Raw genomic sequence first — 23,718 nt, forward strand, 5'->3', positions numbered from 1 at the left:
TCCAACCCAAACCATTCTATGATTCTATGGTTCTATGATAGCATGTATGCAAAATTACCTTCCTGATACCCCCTTTTTTTCCCAGATCATGTCAGTCTCCCGGTGAAGCTAGTTTCTGCCACATGGCAAGTATCACGCCCATTCACTTCTTATCTGTGTCTTTCTCCCACTCTACCATGCCAGAGTGAGTGTTTAGCTTCCAGCTGTGCCAGACTTTTAAAAAAATAGTAAAACCATAACCCTGCCAGAGGAACCCTGAAAAAGCTCGTCAGCAAATCTTAGAATGGCTTTTTAATATTAGTCTTAAAAAAATGCTTCTAAAATAGTGACACAACTTTGAAAGCTTAACACATTTAAATTGATATCAACACTGTTTTAAATTTAATACAAGCCACAAAATGGCAAGATCCAAAATAAAAGGAGCTGGCACAGTGTAAAGAACTAATTTCAAGCCACAAATACAGTCATTTCTCTAAATGCCTGATGTGTTACAAAACACACTATTGGTGCAGTGACTATCTGTTTGCAGGGATTAAAAAAGTAATTGCAGAGTAAAAATTTGAATACCACTAACATTACAGGGACTGACTACTTTTTTACTGACTGCTGTGTCCTCCCAGTCATGCTAAATGTAAGGACATACCATTTCAGTAAAAGTATAATTAATTGGATTTCCCATAACCTTCACATTAGCTTTTGTCATACAAGGTCATTTACATCTCTCTATTACAATACACTACACCTGTTGTATAGTATTGCTGTCCTATGGCTTAGAAAGGGACGACTGAAGAATGCCTGAACCTGTGTTTTTTAAAAGATTAATGTCCTCCTAATCTAAAAATAAAACTACAAAGACAATTATAGTTGTGCCATGCTGCCTTCTTTTCTTTCAGACTGTTTAGTTCAGAGGCACTCAAGCCCATAAAGTGAAGATGCATCAACAGTAACTTTGCTGTCTTCAAAACAATGCATCAAAACAACAATAAGGTATGTTTGTACACTGTGCCTGCAAATTACACTTCATTGTTATATGCTCCTATTTCATGAAAGATAAGGTCTTAGACTTGCAGCACCTCAATGCTCAGGCAATGCTTGTGTAAAGCAACCTCTATCAAAATGGAAATAACTTATTTTTACAATTAAATTGTACACTGGCATTCCTCTCCCCACAAAAGTGCATCACATTTATAATGAGGTACACTCTCATTCACACAATCTAAATAAAACCATAAAACTTCATTTACTCCCAACTGGACATTCTTAAAAAAACAAACACAAAAAAAAACCCAACCCCCCCCCCCCACCCGGGACACACCCCTTCGCACGATGACTTAAAAAAACACAAAAAAAAACCCAACCCCCCCCCACTGTGGACAATCCCCTTGGCAAGATGATGATAAACCTTAAAAAACCTGGGTAAGACATACTGAAGGCCTCATGATATGCAAGGACCTCTACCTTTTGTTCAAGGTCTCAGTAACAGAGCTCCTTTATTACAACGCATGAGATTGTACCCACCGACCTCACCACTGTGCAACACTGCTACTGCTAAACTGATTGCAGAAAATGTTCATTAAGTTCTCTTCTATCAGCTCTAGAGAGCGAAGTAAACCTGGGTAAGACATACTGAAGGCCTCATGATATGCAAGGACCTCTACCTTTTGTTCAAGGTCTCAGTAACAGAGCTCCTTTATTACAACGCATGAGATTGTACCCACCGACCTCACCACTGTGCAACACTGCTACTGCTAAACTGATTGCAGAAAATGTTCATTAAGTTCTCTTCTATCAGCTCTAGAGAGCGAAGTAAGAGTATCTTGATGAGTTGCTCAACTCTGTTTTTTTTTAAATGTCTGGCACAGAACTAGGTATTATGAAATAGCACAAATGCTGCTAACTTACATTTGGATTCATGGTGGGGCTTTACACTTACAAATTGTATTAAGATTAATGTATGGGAATCTAAATCTTTTATAAATTCTCATCAAATTTGATTATATTTTGTGAGACATATTTTATTAATACCTCTGCCAAAAAATTGTTCACAATCTAGTTTAATGCTTGATTCCAACCACTAAAGGTAGGGAGGGGGTGGGGATGCACAAGTTATGTTTATTCCCACACATTGTGCAGAATCAATTTATACTTCTCATTCACTAAAACCAAAACCAAATACCATAGTGGCATGATTATCTGCAAAGCAGCATAAGACATCAGTGCTTCAATTATGCTATTTAAAGTGCTCTATTAAATGACTGACATTTACAGATTCACTATCAAACAAGACAGCCCAAGCAGAAAGCAGTGAAAGGACCATGCACTCACTCCTTGTAAACAAAAATAATGCATATTTGATTTCAGGGGGGGACACCAAAAAACAGCTGTATCCAAGAGGAAACTCATGCTGAAAAAATGCATGCAACTTCTGACCAAAACTGAACACCATCTTACATGCTGGGGGGGAGAACGACATTTCGGAAGAAATTGTTTTCAAAAAACATGATTAAAATGCCCAGTAGCCTAGTCATCATTGCCTTTTATAGTGATGTACAGCTCCAGTCTAACATATACTTAGTGCTCACAATTGGTATTTTTAAATTTGATGGTATATGGATATATTATTACAAATGTTCTCAAATTAGATATAGTAATGTACTATTGCAAGTGAAGGTAGTAGAGCTGGTTCTTGGCAGAAAACAAAATCCCTTAAAGAAAACCAAAAATCCAGTGGTGGGGATGGCTAGGGGAATAGGGGCCTGTTACTGTGAGCAGTAAGAAGCTTTGGTTTTAGTAAAGATTCAATTCATTCATTTCAGTTCAATTAAATAATATCAATCTCTTTTGCATAAAAATGACCTGTGGAGCCTGAGTCCTGATATTTTGTCTATGAAAATTGCATTAGGGTTTGTTTTTTTTTTAAAGGAAGAATACTCTGATCTGCGATTTGTGAGACTTGCAAGCTCTTCTCTCTACAATGCACATATTGTTGTATAAACTCTTTTTCATTATCATGTAAGGCATCACAAATACTGATTAACACATATTCCCCCATGAAGGACAACAAGTTTATTTAAGTATCCCAAAACTGATTTGAGTACTTACTATTACCTATTTACTGAGAATATACAATAGCTGTGAATCTGAAAAAAGAGCCATATCTCTGTTTGAGACAGCAGCCATTCTTTCCAACTTAATTGTGAGTAGAAGAGGAAAAAAGAAATCTGACAATGAGAACAGTAATTTTATAGTTCTATAAACTTTAAATTGTCACATTACAATTTTAACCTGTCAAGATTGGAAATGCATCCCAGCTATCAGTATCTTCATCTTGCAGCAGCATAAAACATTCGTCCTTTTAAAAACTGTTTTATGTCAAAAAAACTGTGGGTGTAATGTGTCACAATTTTTTCTCCCAATCTAGTAGTGGTAAATACTAGTTCCTACTCCAGTTAACTTTCCATCTTCAGTACTAAAAGCAGACTGGCCTTAACACACCAGCGCTTCCAGCTTTACTGTACAATTAATCAGCTGCCTCAAACACAGTGTGCAAAGGGATAAAACTCAGTCACACTGATAGGCAAGTCATTTTAATCAGCAAAGACAAAAGATGTCACAGAGTAAGAAAAATATATGCAAAAGAAAAAAATTAACCTACATTTCCTTAATAAGGATTATGTAATGACATATGTAAAGATAAAGACAATGTAAGAATTGAAATACAGTACTGAAATACAATAAAAGTTCATGCTTATTTTTAGGAAGAGTTTTCATGGCAATTTTGTAAAAAGAAATTAAGAAAAGAAAAATTAAGAATATAACCAAAGGAAAGAGAGGTAAAAAAGGAACCAAATAGTTCTGTAGTTATAACTGGATTTTGAGGACATCTTCTACAATCTTCATCATATGGGCAATTTTTCCTAAATTCCTCTCATGCAAACAGATTGAAGATTATTGCATCCAGTTTGCACCTCAGTTAACTACCTCCTGATTAAATCTCTAGTCAGGGATTAAAGAATTATCCATGACACACCATCTGTTGAAAACTAAGAACACCTAAAATAAGATTTTGTTGATATAGGCAAAGCACATGTATTTTTCTGTTTAATCTACACTGAGCAATTCCCCCAAAGTTTACTCCTACTTCAGTATACATGTAAGGCATGGTGAATCACAAGTGATGCAAATTCTGCTCCAAAATGTAATTTTCAAGCTCATTCTCAGACCCAGAGTTTCTTGATAAAGAGGTGAAACAGGAAAGAACTTACTCATACTTTTTGTATGTACCTAGAGTGAAACCTTAAAACCAAGAGGAAGACAAAAAAATCCCACATCTTTTATGGCACATTGCTGATGAAGAGAGAGAAGACAAAGTCAGTCTGATCAGAGATTTCAAAATTCAGTTTATGTGTATTCATCCTTGTTTTAAGTTATGTTCTAAGGACACCCTGCAATAAGTGAGGAAAGGGTTGAACTGTCTTTAAGACAATCTGTTCTCTTTACATACCTAACCTAAATCAGGATAGAGTGACATGAAAAGAAGCCTTCTCAATGTGCTGCAGAAGAAGGGAAAGTATTTGGAATGCCTTCAACTTCTTTACAATTTGTGATATTACAGTACAAAATGCTTTGTATGGTACTAACCCCTAAACTGAAGGTGTAGTTTTCCAAAAATTGGACCTAGTCTCATCTCCTGCCCACCCTCTGCAAACAAACCGAAGTCAAGATTCACCTTATGTTAACACATTTAGTTAGCCTGACAGGAAAAAGAGTATGCAGGCATGGAACAATGTACGCCCACCTTGTATTCTGAATTGGAAAAGGATGCATATTCCCTTTTTTCTGACTCAGCTGCATCACAGAATTGCAATGCATGTGTCATTGTAGCTGTTAAGAATGAGAAATCCTGAACTTTGTTGAATGTACACAAGCTTTTCAGCCAGAATGTATATAATTGTCACTTTACTTTTGCTCAACAACTTACAGACTTTAATACAGTGTTATTTATATTATATGACAATTAGGTTGGAAAGAGGCTAGTGCCATTTGCATGGTAATGAAGCATTCTTTCAAAAAGCTGTCAAAAACAATCAAAGAAGCAAATCAAATGTTATGTGAACCACTTGCTGATCGCTTTCTTAGATTAAACACCTTCAAAGGCATGAGGATACCCTTTTTATTAAATGCAAATCAGAGCTGAAGCAAAGACTAACAGGACAAGAAATAAGCAGCTAATAAATTATAGAAGAAAAAGCTCCTATACTATCAATCATCAAGTGAAATGGTCTAAAAAAAACTCCCTTTGCAAAGACTGTAAAAAATACTCAAGACTTCTATGGCACGATCTTACGGAACTGGTAAATGTTGCGGTTTTAGAGCAAAGAAAACAGGTTATCAAGGAGGGAAAGGACATGCTCATTCAAGTATTTGTATAATGATAGACTCCTAAAATTTAGTTAAACTGGAATTTGAATAATGCTGGAAAGTGTTATTGATAGTATGATAGTATTTTCCTATTTTGTAAATGCTTGAGCCATGGCAGATAGAGAGCAATTCTTCAAGTCAAATATATCAGGCCGTAATTTCTGTTCTGTACCAATTATAGTTGTAGAATGATATGTAGAAGCAGAATCACAAGCATTTACCACTTCAGAACTGATTGATTTGAATGATTTTATTTGGTGACTTTGAACAGTATATTTCATTATTTTCTTTTAAAAATGTCTTTCATATAACCATTAAAGTGGAACTCATTGCTTCACACTGCATATATGCTGGTTCATATTTGTGGAGTAGCTTATGTTTATTAAGACAGTAAGTGATTTCAGTTAGAGCTTTTTAAAAAATTTCTTGCAGCTGCCTGATACTTGTGAAAATCTGACTCCTTATCCTATAATCTTACGAAGGGTGTTAAAGTACCTACTGAAGAAAAAGCATAGCAGAAGACCAACATCTTGAGATCAGAGACTGAGCAACGAGCATTTTACTTGATAATGGGAAAGAACATACTGAAGCTACTTCAGCTCGTATGTACCACCAATCCTCACTGCATCCTTTTATAGCAAATGAAAGAGCCAGAAAGCAACAGCTTCCCATAATTAGCCTATATTCTACACGTGCCCTGTCTAAAGCCACATCCATCCTTTGCACCTTATAGCTTGCCTTGCAATGGGCTCTTACAACTCGGATTTTATTTTCTTATTTGAGTTTGAAATTGTTCTGGATAGCATCATTACAAATCTATCAGGCAACACATGCTTTTGTTGATTTTTTTTCCCCATAGAGAACACTATGTTCAGCAGGTCTGTTCTCATCATTGGTCACGCTGCATTCAATTCTCACATAACTTTCCAGTCAGCATTATTTGATTAGCCTCAGCTGGTGACTGCTGCAACAGAGTTTTAGGCTACTCCAATGTTAAAGAAACTGATGAAGCCAAGTGTCTTTCGTGGATGACAATGCCTGACAGATTCCCAGCATCCCTGTTGATTTCTAGAATTCAACAAAGTTAGTTGACACAGAGATACTATGACCTGATACAGACCAATACCACACACACACGTATAAAACAAAAAAGGAAGGGAGCAGTCTTCCTACAATGAAGAATTCAAACTTCTAAAAATAAAACTGTACTTTTTTAAAAGGTTTCTTAACTCATTCAAATCTTTTGCTATACTTGATCTCACTTTGGCAAACATACCAGCACCTAATTTACACCTAAATCTAGCCATCAAAATGAACACAGAGCTTACATTCAGGAAGTTCCGGTGTAGTTCACCATCCTTTAAATTTCTTATTTCAGAATTACCACTGTGGAATCATTACTAATATGGCACTTCCTTGTGATTCCTTCTAAAACGTAATCACAGTTTTGCAATAAAGTGACAGGACAATGTATTAACTAGGACACCTGATGAATTAAAAAGTGTCTGAGCCAGGCAAGCTTTGCTTGATCCTCAGGAAATGTCAACATCAAATGCTTCATCTCCAAAACAAGTAAAAACTAAAACATACCTTGTGTTTTTCTATTATGGTAACAGTACACTGAAGAATTTCACTGCTAAATTCAAGGTAGTTGACCACATAGTATTATAAACACGGCACTTTTGCAGGCTGATAGGAAAAACTATAGAGTACCCTATTTACCAAAGTCAGAATCATTAAGCATACGCAAAAGCTGAAATTCCTTTGCCACAGCTTAATGATACAAGATTTAAAAAGGAAAATAGAAACAAAAGCAGGTAAGACCACTTAACACGGCATTGTTGGTGGAAGTGCATTTTATGTCTCTAGGTAAAAACAAAAACATAAAAAAAAAAAAAAAAAAAGAGCATTGTGGATAATGTGACATTAGGGTTTTTTATCAGCCCTGGTAATGAAATAAAAATACATTTCAGGGAAAAAAAATCCATGTATGGAACTCCTAACTCACTTTCATTCCAACGTACCTAAAGATTAAAAACTATTTTTATACTCTTACCAATTTTTAATTCATTAGTCAGACTTTCTTTAGTAAGATTCAGTAGTTCCTTGCCATCAATGTTATTCATTTTGAAAAGCCCAACAAAGTCTGCTAAGTCTTGTGCACAAAGCCAGGCTGAAACATCATCCTCTGACCAGTCCTCAACAGCCACCTTAGATTCATTTTCTACAGTATTTCCTTTGGAAAGGAAAGATAAAAGACAGTTTAAAAAAAAAACAAACGAAGAACACACATGCCCACAAGAACAATGGCAGTAATGAACGCTGTTTTTCAAGTGTTCTCAGTACCATACATTCCCCAATATCTAATAAAGAAATGCTTATTAGACATTACTTCACTGAGGGGCAATAATTTAGGTTTGTCTTTTACGTATCAATTTTCAAAGTTTAGAGGAATTTAATCTCTCGGATGCCTAGACTTCTGTCAAATTTGAATTGAACTAAAAGACAGAAAAGCGTCAGCAGACACTGAAACCAAGTCTCACACCTCCCTAGAAAAGCAGACCAGAGTCCAGACTTACTCTTGTGCTTTGAACAAAGATCTATGTACCTTTGTTCCATATACTTTAGGTGCTGATATATTTTGTAACATTAATTATCCTGGTTTTTTTCACCTATAACAACTGGTAAGCTGTATTTCTTGTTGACAATTAAGCTTGCAATTAGCATGTTTTCTGTTTAACTCATCGCCAAAGATATTTGTCCAAAAAGTCTTTCAGCGCTCTGGGAATAATATTCATCTCTTAAACGCTGTCCAGAGAGTAAGAAATGGCAATTATCAGAAAAGAAGATATAGCAGATTAATAAAATTAAAATACTTCTAGTATATCTTTTCTTTAAAAAACAAAAAAACAATACCTCTGTAGGACATTAATAAGATCAATTCAGAGCAAAGATAAATAACGTGCACATAATCCTGAGGTTACAAACTAACTGCATGTAAGGAAAAGTGGGGTTTTTGCATCTTCAGAAGGTGTTCAACAATATTGTGCTTTAAATTTAAAGAACAGATTACAAATACTTCGCACACTAACCTGCACGGGGTTGCTTAAGGTCAAACTGCCATATGTTCACAGTTTTATCCATTGAACCTGTAGCAAGTAAGGGACTACATGGTGCAAAAGCACAAGTTGTAACATATCTACAAATAAAAATAAATGTGTGAAAATCCAAAAATAAAGGATTTAATTTCTTTTATTTATTAACAGTAAAACAGAAAAATCATACTGAATTCTTACCTGGTATGCTGTGACAAAGTATGAAGGGTATTGCCAGTACTCTGTAAAAGAGTATTTGTGATTTTAAATCTTAAAGAATAAAAAGAACGTTCACTCACTTGTATACTCTCTTTCAAAATAAGGAATAATATTGCTTCTTAGAAGATGACAGAAGTTACCTTCAGAGAAGTTATACAACCTTGCCAAAGCTGATCAGCAGCAGAGTTAGAAACGCAACTTGAATCTCCTGCTTGAAGCCCCCTATTCAGTTCACTGGAACATTGCTATCCTTCAACAATCAGCCAGCATAGAACTTTCAGCGTAACAATGCCAGAAATACCAACTGAATTAATTACATCCATGTTGGCTGGTTGCTCATGTGGATAAAAACATTTCTTCTACAAATATAGGATTAGAAATGACCAAAAGTGGTGACTGAAAGTCAAATAAACTTCATGCTACAATCCTTCAATTGGGAAAATAAATAATCACACCTATGGTTCTCCTATTTGGCCACTAGATGCTACTAAAAACCAAATTCCTGAATTTCTGCACAGTTTTAACTTACAATTTGAAAGATTTTCCTTCTTATGAAAGATACTGTTTCTTTGACAGGTACAGACAGATTGGAAAGATGAAGAGCAAAGTTATTCTGAATCACTAATTGATCGGTCAGCACTCCAGTTTTTTGAGCTGTCCATCATGAGGAAAGCACCCTATTTTAGGTTGAAATCTCTCTCCCTCCCACAAAGGTTTATTGTCCCCACTTCTCCTCAACAGCTATAAAAGTTATTGTCCCATTTGGTAAAAACCCATTTGGTAAAAATGGTGAAAACCTAAGGCTACAAAAGCTGACAAATAGTATTAAGAAATACTTATGCTGTGGTTTTCTGCATCTTTCAATTTTCTAGAGTTCCAAAAATCTAGGGGACTTCTTACATACCTGTCTAAGCTTCAAACTACTAAAGTAATTGGGCCAAAAATTGGGAAGGTATCAAATTAGTGATTTTGGTGAAAAACTTTAACCCTAATTGAAAAATTGTATCAGTACAACAGTATGTGCAGAGCAAGCTGGAGAAGCTTAAAATTTGTTTATCCTTCATTTTCAGCAAAATTATTATTTTTTTAATACTTTAAAGTACTAAAGGTAAATATGACTCACAGGTGAACCACGAAGGATATAATAACAGTATTACAGAAAATGCCTAAACAATATGTTTTAAAGAAAAGACATTGTATTTAACATAAAAATTTTCTTGAATTCTTTATTATGCTTCTATTTTATGTTTCTATTTTATGTGCACTTTACATATAATTAACTGAAGAATTTCTATAATCACCATTCCTGATTTTATGTCAAAAGCTAGTCCTTCTTGCTTTGGAAGCTAAGATAAATTTAGGGCAACAGAAAATCCTTCTACTTCAATAAGAAGATAACATGTAAGTATGGAATTCATTGAATAATACTCTAATGTAGAGAAATCAAATAACAAACACCTCAAAGAAATGTAAATAAAAAATGAGAAAGACTGATCAATTCTCAAGAGACATTTTTCCTCTAACTCCTTCCCCCCCTCCCAAAATGCACAGTAAATATTTTGGGTTTATATAGTTTCTATTCCTTAGTATTTCTTTATGTTGATAAGACACTGCAGAACCAGTGCTGATATTTAAAGACAACAATCCAATGAATTATCTTGCACTTTGCTATACTTACAGTTTCATATATTATGACACACTTGTCCACAGACCTTTTAAAAAAAAACACATCGACATTAAAATGATGCAGAGAAGAAAAAGGAAACTATTTTTAATTAAGAGAAAGAAAAAAAACCTTTTCCACAAACAAAATAAGAGCAAACAGATTTCTTAACACCAGTTTATGAAAAGCTTAGATATCTAAATCCCCTCCACCCATGCCCACCTTAAAACACCACCACTGATTAGCTGTACCTCCAGCATGATGTAAAAAACAGTAGTTAAATACAAAAACTCTGCACTTCCATGAGAATTTCTGATGTAGAGGATTTGCACAGTGCTTATGCAAACTGGCCCCCACTCCCACTGCTCCCCATTGTCTGTACCATATCTACTTTATGTCTTTGCAAGCAGTATCTGTAAAGCAGATGCAATGAATCTGGCTATCCATGATCTACTCTCAGGACTTCTATTTATTTTTGAAACCTTTTCATTTGCAAAGCAAGCTAGAAGTAGTAGTGCAATGCAATACATAAAATATAGTGGTGCAATGCAATCAATACATAAATATTTCATGAAATACAAATTGCATAGTTATTTACCATGACAACAGTGTTTCCTGAAAGACTTTACGGGATAGACATTTCACTTATGACAATATAAGCGAAAACAATAATCCATATGTCTAATGGAAAATAAAATAACTCTAGATCACAAACATTCATAATGATCTTCAAATACTGAAAAAGACTCCTTTAAAAAGAATACAAAGCTAAATGTCAAAGCAAGCTATTGTCTCCTGGGGTTTGTATAGTTTTATTTGCTGACTATTGTAGTCTTTTCTTTTTCCTTTGCAAGACATCAGTTCTTCTGTTTCAGTTTAGAAAATCTTCGTAAAAAAGACAACTAAAATTTAGAGTTGAATCATTTTATTTGTTATTTCAAGTTGCCACTTAGACAGTTTAGAAGTGATTAAGCACTTTTCGTGAGAAGTGCAGAATAAAAGCATACAGGCATTAATATTCATAAAAACATAAACGATTATATCTACCTTATTTATAATTTCCTCTTTCAACAGCTTGATCCCTGAGGAAAGCCACTAGTAACCAGCTGCCAGTTTATCTTTGTGCTGCTGATGACCAACAACCATTTGAACCTGACAGTCCTATCATTTTTCCACACAATTTACTGTCCACTTTTCTGATCTATATCTCCCCAATTTGGCTATAAGACTACATTGGGAGACCATGTCAAAAGCCTTGCTAAAGTTAAGGTGTAAAACGCACACTGCTCTCCCCTTGTTCACACTGCCAGCCTTCTCAACACAGAAGGCAGTCAGGCTGGTCAGGTTCAGTTTGCCCTTGTTCAATTCCTGCTGCTTTCCCCAAACACATTGTGCTTGGAAACAGCTTCCAAGCCCGCTGGAAGGATTTGCCCAATAACCTTCCCAGAGACTGCAGGTAGGCTGACTGGCCTGTAGTTCCCTGGATCCTCTGCCTTGCCCTTCTTGGAGGTAACTGTGACATTTGTATCTTTCCAGTCATCACCTCCACCCTCCTGAGTCTTTCAAACATAATAGAGTGACCTTGCAATGACACTGGCAACTCCCTTATCACCCTCCAACAAAGACTAGTAATACTACTAGTCTCTAACTGATGGTTCATGATTAATTTGGGTCTTAACCATTATTCTGTACAGGGCTGACATCAAAAACACAGGTCTACAGTTATCTCAATCATGCACTTTTTATAGAAAAAAGGCTTATGTTGCCATACTGTGTGTGTGGATCAGTGAAGAAATTTTTAATTTCAACCAAATCTATCAAAGACAAAAATCTCAAGATATTTAACTTTCTAAGAAGTTCCTGAAAGTGCATGAGTGAGAAGGAAATCCTAAATGGTGTCCCAAAGAGACGGTAAGATTGCAATGTAGATTTGTATTTTTAATAGATGCTAGAGTGTCCACATGAAAGGCCACATAAATGCCCCAAAACCAGGAAATAATGAATCTCATTACAATACTCGAGAACAGAGCTTGCAACATCCTAGATTTCAAACTCAATCACCCACAAGACACAGACCAATTGGAAAGACACTTCAATAGTTCTGGAGGTCACAGAACTATTCCTTAATTATTGGAAATATATTTTGAAATCTCCCAACTTTTTTGAACTTTCTGTTTTACAATACTGAAGCATGAACCTGAACAGCCACCTGCTTGAAATTTAAACAAGATACTGCTTACCCTGAAACTAACATCTGTCCATCATAAGAAAATGCACAAGCCAGAACCGGGGCAGAATGTCCAGTCAATGTGCATTTATATTTTAATTCAACACCTAAAAATACAAAAAGTAAATTATTACCTATGGACACATTTGACAAGGTATAAGACAAGCTGTTTTAGAAGCATAAAGCTGCACCAAAGATCTGACTCTGTGACATAGTGTCTACAAAAAGGGGGATAAAAGATCACAGAGACAATTTTAACATCTCTGACTTCCTCACTTTGTAGTCTTAGCATGTCTAACAGTGTTTGATAATTAAATGTGTATCTGTACACACAATATTCATCCTTCTGTACACACAATATTCATCCTTACAGACTTCTATATAAAAGAGATTACAAAAAAATACCCACTGAAGATGTTTTTGGCCATCTGCCTAGTCTCTACATAGCAGTCACACATCTACATTGCAGTTTTAGCAGGAGCCAACACTGTTTTCATTTCTCCAGCTCTTGCTCAAGGGCCAAGATGTACTGAAAGATGAAAGGAAACCTCTCCCTGGCCTGGTAGATTAAAAGGTTGCAACCTATCAACCTGCTCAAAGGCCACAGTAGAAATGTTACTGGTTACCAAAAGATAAAAATGCTAAATAAAACCAAATATTTATCATAACATTAAGTTTGAGGGAATTAGGGGAAATGTTTTTGAAATCTTTACTTTTACAATTATTGATAAATAGATCACTAAATAAAATCTACAGGGCCCAATGTCACAAAGTGCTGCATGCCTTAGCTGCTCTCCTTCTAAACAATTAAAAGAAAACTTTCAACTTGTCATTAGTTTGGCTGTAAATCCATGGCAGCAGTATAAATTTGATCTTAGATGTAAATTGTCACTAAAGACCTAAGACATTGGAATATGAAAAAAACATCACTATACACACCTAAGAAATCTGCAAACAAAATAAGCCAGAGTTTGATCTGATTATCTTGACCACAAGAAGCCATCTGGAAGTATCTGAATCCATGTTCACCATCTGATAAAATTCAAATGTATTAATGGGAATCAGAAGCACTGAAAATAACAGCCTATCAGTAAACTACATCAGCGTTCTTACACTGGAATTTGGTAAATTTCCTTAATCTCAGTACTACTTTTAAAAAGTGTTAATAAAAATAATTGCAGAAATTCTAAAACCATTTAGAAGTAAGAAATAGGTATCACTGTTATACTGTTTCCTGAACAAGTAGATAAAGACCAGAACTGGGCTCATATTTTAAGTTTTCTTGATGGTAAATGTTGGATTCCTCTATCTACTGAGTGCAACAATATCATCTTTTAACCTGAATTATATGGTTATATCCATTTCTTCTACAGTTCAGTAGTTCTCAAACTTAACCACATATACAGGTACAAAATTTGAGAGTATCTGACAGGCTATCTTCATATTTTTAAATATTCAACTCTTCATTTTTATAAACTAAGTGGTATTTCATGACTGCAGCCCAGCCAACTACTCGAGAAATACTGCATTAAAGATGAAATACAACAGTAATAGTTTTATAGCTTCCCCCTCCCTATTCAGTGGATATGAACATTTCTGAATTATTATGTTCCATTCTAAATGTGTTGTTTCAGCTCATTATAATTTTTTTTTATTCTTAAGTCCCGTGCCAAATTATTTCTGCTCTTCTACTCCACTGAGCTGTGCCATACCAGCCTGAAACACATCACCATAACAATCCTTCAGTGGCATTACCTCTGCCAGTACCAAGTCTTGTAATTCCTGCAAGAATCACCAGGATTAAGGCTGGAAATCAGAAAATTGTAACAGACATTCTAAGGGCTCATCTTTCCAGCTCTGTAGTTACCAGAAATGTCAAAATATTTACTGTCAAGTGTCTTACAAATAACCCCAGAGATTTTATCTCCATTTTCCACCACATAAAGTATATTTTAATTTCATATGGTTATCACAATAAGATCCAAGTATACATAGACCTGTTTGTTCACAGGAACAATCAGAGCTACTATGACTGTGGCAGAACTTAGGACTTGCCTCAAATCTGCTAAACATTAAAGCAAAGTGCATAATTTTTGCTAGGATTTTACAGTGTAAGATTTGGGTCTTACAGAAAGATGAGTAGCATGCATTAGCTATCATGTTGTGAAAACACATGTTTCTTGGTAACTAAGAACGTGTTACTTGGAAACTTGGTCTGGATGAGAAGTCTGTCACGATGCACAGACTTCAACACTATTTTACAAGTTACCAACTTGTTAATGGGGTATTACAGTGTCGTACAAGCAGAGCTCTTTGGGATAACTTGGAGGAGGACTGTCTTCCACTGAGATTCACTAGAAAATTTTAGCAAGATCTGCCAAATTTTTACCAGTATCACTAGGTAATTTCACTGCAGTTTACTTATTCAGGAAGAGGGCTGCACTGAAACTGCAGTCAGATGGGAAAGCCCACACAGCATTACAACTGCTCTAGATCTGACGAGCTTCTATGCAACTGTGACTGAATCCACTTTAAAGGTAGGAGAATCATCTTACAAATAGTCTAAAGCACAAAGAACCAATCAGAAACTCTGGTTCTAGTTTTGCTCTGAATTAAGCAGGTAAAGAGAGTCTCAATCTAAAACCATCTTTAATTCTACTGGATAAGCACTACTTGTATGGATTTTGCAATGTGTTAAATCTGCCAATAATCCCAGAAGTTTCAATCCTTGGTGATTAAACAGCAACACACAAAAAGGAAAAATGCTGACTTTCAATAACATATGGCTTAAATAAAATTAAGAATTATCATAAATCAGCTAAAAAAAATCTACAGTGTAGGAAATACTTGCTTTCTTGCCTGTTTCTCTCTATCTTGGCAGAAGGCTGAAGGGTTGGTAACATACTTTTTTAAACTAAGTGAATAATGTCAACAGGAAATGGAGCGGTGGAAATTACACCTCTGATCTGTTTCAGCTTCATTGTATTCTTTTGCCCTCATATGCAACTCTTAGCTCACAATGGAGTTTTTTGGGTAGCATTTTCACCAAGAAAGGTCTAGAGGTGTTATTTAAATATTAATATCCTTTCTATTGTTACAGATTAATTCAATGCTGCCCCTACACCTTTCAGTAGACACACATTTGATTGTCTGTCACTAATTCTCTGTACTGAAGTATATGCTCACATCCTACTTCCTCAGCTTTCTCCTGCTTCTGTCCTGCTTTCTTCCCGCTCTGTACCACCTTCTTAGACAAGGTGGTACACAGACAGCAGTACTTACTGCTGTGTTTAGCACTGAAAGATGCAAGTGGCTGCTCAGTTGTAATTTTTTGTACCTTTGCAAGAGCAGCTCATGTGTACTCTGAAAACAGAAGCCTACGTATCTTTACAGAGCCCACTTTGTCTCCATAGTAGATCTGGAAAGCACAAAAGTATACCTACAAGGTTGTTAACACAAGTTACAGCATTATTTCCTAAATCTGCCAATGAGGTTTCTGCCCAACTTCCCAACCTCCATCAAAAGCAGATGACTACATGATTTTCTAACTCTTTATTAAACACTTTTACCTGACAAAAATTTATACAAATTAACCTTTCAGCTTTTCAGACTCTTATAAATATTTCAGAATTTCCAATATTTAGTTGTTCGGCTATGACACTTTCCTGTACTGCAATTAACTTCCACCAGGATATTTGAAATAGAAGTTCTTGTTTGTGCAAATGTTTCTTCCCACTATACAAGCTATGTAAGCTTAGACACACAAGTCTTCAGTATTCCCCCACAATTATACAGAAAGTCTGTGTTGTGACATAATTGTACTGGTTTTGGCTGGGATAGTAGCTCCTTTTTCCACGTTCCTCCCCTGATGAGTCAAGTAACTAACCAGAAATCAGCTGTGAAGAAATATCACAGCAGGTAACGCCAAGATCATGTGCTTTTTCATTATACAGGCACCTCATTTTATCATCCCAAATGGTTAAATCACCACACGATGATCCAGTGACAAAGAAATTTCCATTAGGAGAAAATGCACAGGCCACCAAAGAGCCATCTTTAACATTCCCAGATCTGAAAAGCAAGAGTACACGGGATTTGAATTTAAAATAAGTAATGTTCTGAAGAAGTGATCTCTAAATTGCAATCTGATACAATAAGCCAAACTGTTCTAAGTTTTGCACTTTGGAACTTGGTAACAGAAGGGAGAGAAACTCACAGCAACTGTGGAAAGAGATGCAAAATAAGCACAGCTGCAGGAACCAGGACCTGCTCTTTGACTGCAGGAGGAAAAATGTGAGATGGCACTCCAAGGCAATAATTTTAACTGAGTGATAAAATAATTTTCAAACTAAAGACAATCTGCATGGACTTACCATTTGAAAGGCACAATGCACTGTTAAAATTCTATGGCAGGATAAATTGTGAAAGTTAAAGATAAATACACAACTATCATAACACAGATTTACATGTACACAAACGGGAAAAAAAGACCCCCCCAGAGACCACAAAGACCTGTTTTGTTTTTAAAAAGACAAAACAGAACACCTACTGACCCATATGATAAGCTGTGGCTGAGTAGAATACTTTGTGATTTATGACATAGGGTTAATTTTGGACTATTCATACACAAGAGAAAGCAATGTGAAAAAAATTATTTCTATATTTTAACTAAGTCAGCCAAAGCACCTCGTAAAACTGATGTTAAAAGAAAATTCCTAGCAGATATGGAAGCGTGGTCAATCCTCGGGAAGGAAGTGGGGTCAACCTAACATCCTTTAGGTTATCTGATAGTAACCAAAAGTCAATTGAAAGTGTCTCACTCCTTTTAATGGACATTAGATCTGGCCCAGCATGCATACTTAAATCTTAAAGTGCAGGGAAAAAATCACAGCCTTAAGCAACAGTCATACAGCAAGAAACATCAGTCTTATTTACTCTGTCATTGTATTTTGTAGAACAGCTGCTCATTGTCTTTTGCTGATAGAAATTTTATTTACTGCCAGAGGTGCCAAACTTAATGACACAGAAAACAGACAAGTCAATAAACTTTCCTGAGAGTCTCCCTAATCAGACCCAGCACCTTCAAAAAAGCATTGACTCCCTTAATTCTATCATTAAGGACACCATCAGATACGCTACAGTGATTCCCATTTTTATATGTAAAATTCTTTTTCCTTAGTGCAGCTTTTAAAACTTTCCTTCTTTCACAAAAAAAGCTGCAGATTCTGCTCTGAAAACATAACAGTAAAATAAATAGTACTATACATGTTCAGAGTATGCATTTAAGACTTTCAGGCCAGATATCACTATCTTAACTACTGAACAGGAAATAGAGAACACTTTAAGAAATACACATAAATTAACTTGCTTTCATGTTGTTTACATCCATCACAGAGATGATTTAAATAGCCATCTTACTTCACAATTTGAACAGGCAGTCAATTACAACAGTTGAGCTGATAAGGAGTAACTGGATACCTTTGTTGTAATTACCATCCGTATATTTAATCAAGTGACATAACAGTATGGTAAAAGATGTTCTCTTTTTTAGCATCAACACAATCAACTGTTGCAAAAGAAACAGAGGACCACAGACTGACATTAGATGGTTAACTAAAGTCCTCTGACATAATTTTTAAGTACCTTGATAATTTCTAAGTAATATTGATCTCAGCTTTAAGAAAACGGGACAGGTGCACTTTTCTATTTGCAATTACAAATGACAATAATGATAATAAAAAAAAATTCATCAGCTGAAAATATATATACACACACATCCCAAAATATATACAATTAAAGTTAAGCTGACTACTGTTGGCACGTTAACTCTGAAATGAACTTTTAAAAGTGAAGGAGACAGGATATGAACGTTCAAGTTCTGTCCGTTTTTTTACAATGGAAACACCAAAGTAGAATAATTTCTGCTTAAAACAACAATATCTTTTCCATATAGTCATTATACATCCACCATTCAACTAGGAGGAAATTAAGGATGTAGGTCTAAAACATGCATCACTGCATATATTAATGGCATATACTTGTCAGAAATGACTTTTTAATATTTCTGGGTTTTTCCCTGTCAGTAGCAAGTATTCTGAATAAAAAAAAGAACCTCTTCACTAGTAATACCTCAAAATAGATAAACCCTTAGAATTCAGAATACTAATGATTGAAATTCCCAATTTTTCTTAAAGATAAAACTAAGAAACAATACATAATCAATACCTCTTTATTCTCTGAAAATGAAACAACCATTTCAGTGTTTCTGTATGCATTACAAACAATAATGTGTCAAAAATCTATTAGAATTCTGTTTATGGACACATTTCCAGATTTACACGATTTCAGATAACCATAATCAATCGTTTTGAAAAATTTTACAGTTCCCATCTAAATCACTGCTGGGGAAGGCAAAGGTAGAGAGGCCTCAAAAGCAGTAACATGCTTGACAGGAGATTACCAAAATCAAACAAGTTTGGCTTTCAGAAATGGCTGCTCCCTCATCCCGAGTGAAACATCTCATCAATCCTCTCAAATTCTTAACTTCTTTCTTAACTTCAGAGAGATGTTGTATAATTGCTGCTCTAAAACCTAAGTAATGTCTTGCCTAAGTACAGATTACAAGAACTGGCCTGAAGACTTTACTGAAATATAGAGACGTAGAGGAGGACTTTGAAGATCACCCTAAGGTTCATGCCTTTAACTGTGCAACATCACTAAAAACGCTCATCTGCTTTGTTTCAAATGTTTATTGGAAACCCATGTGAAATGTTGACTATCATACTCAACTCACTCAGCTCCAAACTCCTGTCACCGTTATGTCTTAAACTGTATGGTTTCAGGATATGTCAATAGTTTCCAAACTTTTTCATTGCTGGATTACTATCAAGCTTCTAAGACCTTCCTGGACTCCAAACAGTCTTGCAATTAAATACTTAATTAAAAACCCCTATGCATAATAAATATAAGGCACACAGCACAGCCAGGCCAGGCTCCACTAACTAACTGTGTATTACGTATCATAGTTTGTTGACCCACTGTTTAGAAACCAGATGCACGCAGTATGCAATGCATCGGATTTCATGTTAAGTCAATGACAACACTTCCATGAACTTAAAAAAAGTATCAGGATTTAGATGAAAGATAACTTAGTAAAAATTAAAGCTTCTTGAGTTTGCGTTGTTTAACTTTAAAAAAAAAAAAGACTCAGCACTTCTCCCTCTCCTATTGGTACTCTTTTGGTCTGCTAAATCCTATTCCTTTTTCTTTGTAATGTCAATCAGTGGTGTAAGTCTGCACATCTTGTACGCAGTACAGCATACTACTTAAATTACATTGTCATGGTAAACAAGGCTGTCAAAAAATATTTGGCACTCACCTGTACAGTTTCAGTGACTGCATGTTCCAAAGAACTACACTCCCATCCGCTGCCCCTGACACTAGATATGTGGACTCAGGAGAAAATCGGCAGACTCTAACAGGACTGCCGCTGGGCTGCTCTAGCACTGCCAGCATCCGACCGTCGCGAGTGTCCCAAACCACGGTAGTGCCATCTGTTGAACATGAAGCTAAAACGTGTCCTGATGGAGAGAAGCAGCAGCAGTGGACAGCATAGGTATGACCTTTTAAAGGTGAGTACGGAAGCTCAGTAAAGTTGTTTAAAGAATAAACACGAATTGTTTTGTCCAAGGAACAAGTAGCCAAGCACGATGATGAGAAGGCACAGTAGTTGACATCATTACTATGATCTGCTAAAGTGTGAATTAATGTCGCCATTTTATCTACTTTCAACAGAAATATCTGAAAAAAAAGTTTAACAGTTAGACTTATCTCTCCTATTTCATAAATTAAACATACTACTTTAAGAAGACACATTCTCCAGGAAAAAAATAATAAATTCATTTGCAGAGGCATATTTTTCATCTAAGCATTGTTTTATCTTCACCTTAAATCAGAGATTAATCACAAAAACGAGATGAGGGGTTTGTGACTTGGTTAGAATTAACATATCTAAACTTCTAATGTCAACTTACAATTTTGCAGTAATCTTGTATGTACAAGATTACATAGTAGCTACTTGGTCTTAGAGCAGTGGCAAAACAAGTTATTCTAGTTACTTAATTTATGCTAAGAAGTTCGCTGCTCAGATTTGTTATTATTTGCATCTACGCTAGACACAATGGAGTAAATGGGCACTGTAGAAGACAGTCAAAGCATTAATTAGGGTGGCACCAGGAACATAGAATCATAGAATGTTTGGGTTCAAGGAACCTTTACAGATCATCTAGTCCAACCCCCCCTGCCATGGGCAGGGACATCTTCCATTAGATCAGATTGCTCAAAGCCCTGTCCAACACTTCCAGGGATGGGGCATCCAGAGCTTCCCTGTTATGGTGTCTCACCACCCTCATCGTAAAGAATTTCTTCCTCACACCCAATCTAAACCCACCCTCTTTCAGTTTAAAACCATTTCCCCTTGTCCTGTCACAACAAGCCCTGGTAAAAAGTCTCCCTCCATCCTTCTTATGATCCCCCTTTATATATTGAAAGGCTGTAATCAGGTCTCCCCAGACTCTTCTCTCCTCCAGGCCGAACAAACCCAACACTCTCAGCCTTTCTTCACAGGAGAGGTGTCCCAGCCCTCTGATCACTGTTGTGACCTCCTCTGGACCCACTCCAACAGGTCCATGTCTTTCTTGTACTGGGGACCCCGGAGCTGGACACAGTGCTCCATGTGGGGTCTGATGAGAGCTGAGTAGAAGGGGAGAATCACCTCCCTCAACCTGCTGGCCACACTTCTTTTGATGTAGCCCAGAATATGGTTGGCCTTCTGGGCTGTGAGCACACATTGCCAGCTCATACCTAATTTTTCACCTACCAATATTCCCAAGTTCTTCTTTGCAGGGCTGATCTCAGTCAGTTTAATGATTATTAGTAGTATACCAATTGCTAGATTATTATAGCAATAAATTTTTATTAAATACGATCTAAATGAAAAAAGCCTGATAAGTTTTCCTACCGATCTAAGATGAAAGCTACAAGGTGTCTTTGTATTTCCTTTCAAACTAATCTCTCTCTAACTGAAAGTATCATGTATCCACTTCCAAGTCATCCACATCAACAAACTTTTTTGTGAAAGTGTGGAATTAGCAGAAACTTGTCTCATCAAGCCTTCCTGGCTCTAGAGGCCAACTCAACTAGTAGTCATTGCCCTCCCAGAAGAGGACCCAGCTATGGTTTCCACTCGGCCAAAAGCCATCACCAGAAGGAATGTGGCGACCCAGATGGAGCCCTCACACAAGCATACAGCTGTCCAGGTCTCTGGCTGCAGGGAGTGCCTGAGCCTGTCAGCTGTACCGGAGGGCAGCAGAGACACCACCTGTGTGCGGTGTGACCAGGTGGATGATCTGCTCAGCGTGGTGGCAGAGCTGAAGGAGGAAGTGGAAAGGTTAAGGAGTATCCGGGAGTGTGAGAGGGAGATAGACTGGTGGAGCCACACCCTACCATCCCTGAGGCAAAGGCAGCAGATAAATTCATATCTACAGGTCTAACACAGATGAGCACTAAGATTTGATGACCAGAGTCCAAGAGAAATTTTCCCTTCCAGGCCTGAATACCTTATTCAAATTCAAACTTCTACGACCTTTCAGTGTCAGGCAGCAACATCAGCGATGGCAAAACATCAGAGTAATACCAACAACAGGCTTCTGCTGCCAATCAGAGATTTGACCTGATTTTCATGTAAATCAAACATCACATACTGAGTAACGCATTTAAGTAAAAACGTGTATATTAAGAGGGTGATCTGAATCTGAACCTTTCCAGAAATTGCATTTGCTGCTACATAAAACAACAAAAGAAAATATGAACTCCATGCACATTTTCCCACTACTTAAGACTGCTGGGACCAGTTTAGATCTCAGCATCAGACAAGCGATTGACACTGCTGATGTCCAGGAAAGCCACTAAAAGGTACATTCCATCCTCCCCATGCTGCAGATCACAGTCAAGCTTCCTGAGAGTAAGGAAGCACAGACCCAAAAGGAAGTGCCTACAAGTCTTAAAAGTTGTTTATGCTGAACAGAAGCAGCAATACTATTTATATTGAGCTAACTTATCTAAAACAGCAGACTATTATTTAAGTGCTTCATTCTGAACAATAATTTCAGAGTGAAGAGGCAACCGCAAACAGGTGTGGTTTTATATATACACATACACAATTGTTTTTACATATATATACACATATGTTCATATACAGGTGGACATATAGATATCTATATGTATAGGTATAAATGCATGCATACATGCACATGTATATATATATACACATATAGACACAAAGCTAGAGCAAAATAACTGTGCCTTTCAGGCAGTGTATAGCACATCAATTTAGTTAAAGATCAGATCTTTGAATACTCTCTATTTTAGCTTCAGAATTTTCCCAGTTTTATTACTATTCTCTTTTAAACCATTAAACAGATTAAATAGTGTCAACAACGTCTCTTCTCTGTAGAGAGAAAATCAACGTACTTTGTTCAACTATGAGAAACCGAAGAGTCAGACAAAGCCTGACATCTGCAAAAATGAGGCTGAAAAAGGCACCTTAATCTCATTGTTATGAGATTTTCAGGAGCTCACTGCAGAAAAACAAACCTAGGAATGAAAGGTTTTGGGTATCAATAGTTTAAACTAGCTGAGGGAGCAACGAGAATCTGGAGCGTTTGTCACCAGAGAGATGTTTAAGCGCTATAGCGTTACCTTCTATAACAAGTACAGTTTTTCCCTAACCTGTAAGCCACCAGCAGCTGCTCACAGAAAAAACTACAGCAATTCTCGGCATTACTGAAAAACCCTTTCCTGTTATCATCGCCTACAGTCTATCACCACCTAACGTCACTGCACCGGAGGCGCAGTCAGGGAAACGGATCAAGGGGATGGCCGGCATCTCATCCCCACTTCTAATAGCGGGTTTCAGGTAAACACTTGGGAAGGGCCCTGCCTCAGTCGCCCGGAGCGACACGGAAGGCCACCGCAGCCCTTCCGCAACGACAGCGACAGGTCACGGCCCGCCCGGCGCTGAGGGGACCAGCGCG

The 23,718-nt window shown here is 36.6% G+C and overlaps 1 protein-coding gene across 5 annotated transcripts in view; it reads right to left on the reverse strand.

The window, feature by feature from the left end:
- The window catches only part of WDSUB1 (WD repeat, sterile alpha motif and U-box domain containing 1), a 29,954-nt gene that overhangs the window by 5,974 nt on the left and 262 nt on the right, over nt 1–23,718 (reverse strand). For 3 of the 5 annotated variants that reach the window (XM_009273163.2, XM_019470442.1, XM_019470441.1), the window contains exons 1-8: nt 20,004–20,714; nt 16,512–16,696; nt 13,565–13,657; nt 12,639–12,732; nt 10,414–10,447; nt 8,718–8,758; nt 8,514–8,620; nt 7,478–7,657 (exon numbers count right to left, since the gene is read on the reverse strand). In XM_009273163.2, coding sequence (XP_009271438.1) covers nt 7,478–7,657; nt 8,514–8,620; nt 8,718–8,758; nt 10,414–10,447; nt 12,639–12,732; nt 13,565–13,657; nt 16,512–16,696; nt 20,004–20,548 — 1,279 coding nt within the window. In that variant the 5' untranslated portion in view covers nt 20,549–20,714. Of the gene's footprint in view, nt 1–7,477; nt 7,658–8,513; nt 8,621–8,717; nt 8,759–10,413; nt 10,448–12,638; nt 12,733–13,564; nt 13,658–16,511; nt 16,697–20,003; nt 20,715–23,155; nt 23,218–23,718 lie in introns of those variants that run through there. The other 2 variants (XM_019470443.1, XM_009273164.2) reach the window with 2 other exon arrangements.

The sequence above is a fragment of the Aptenodytes forsteri genome, unplaced genomic scaffold (genome assembly GCF_000699145.1).
Source record: "Aptenodytes forsteri isolate BGI_AS27 unplaced genomic scaffold, ASM69914v1 Scaffold174, whole genome shotgun sequence".
Taxonomy (NCBI): domain Eukaryota; kingdom Metazoa; phylum Chordata; class Aves; order Sphenisciformes; family Spheniscidae; genus Aptenodytes; species Aptenodytes forsteri.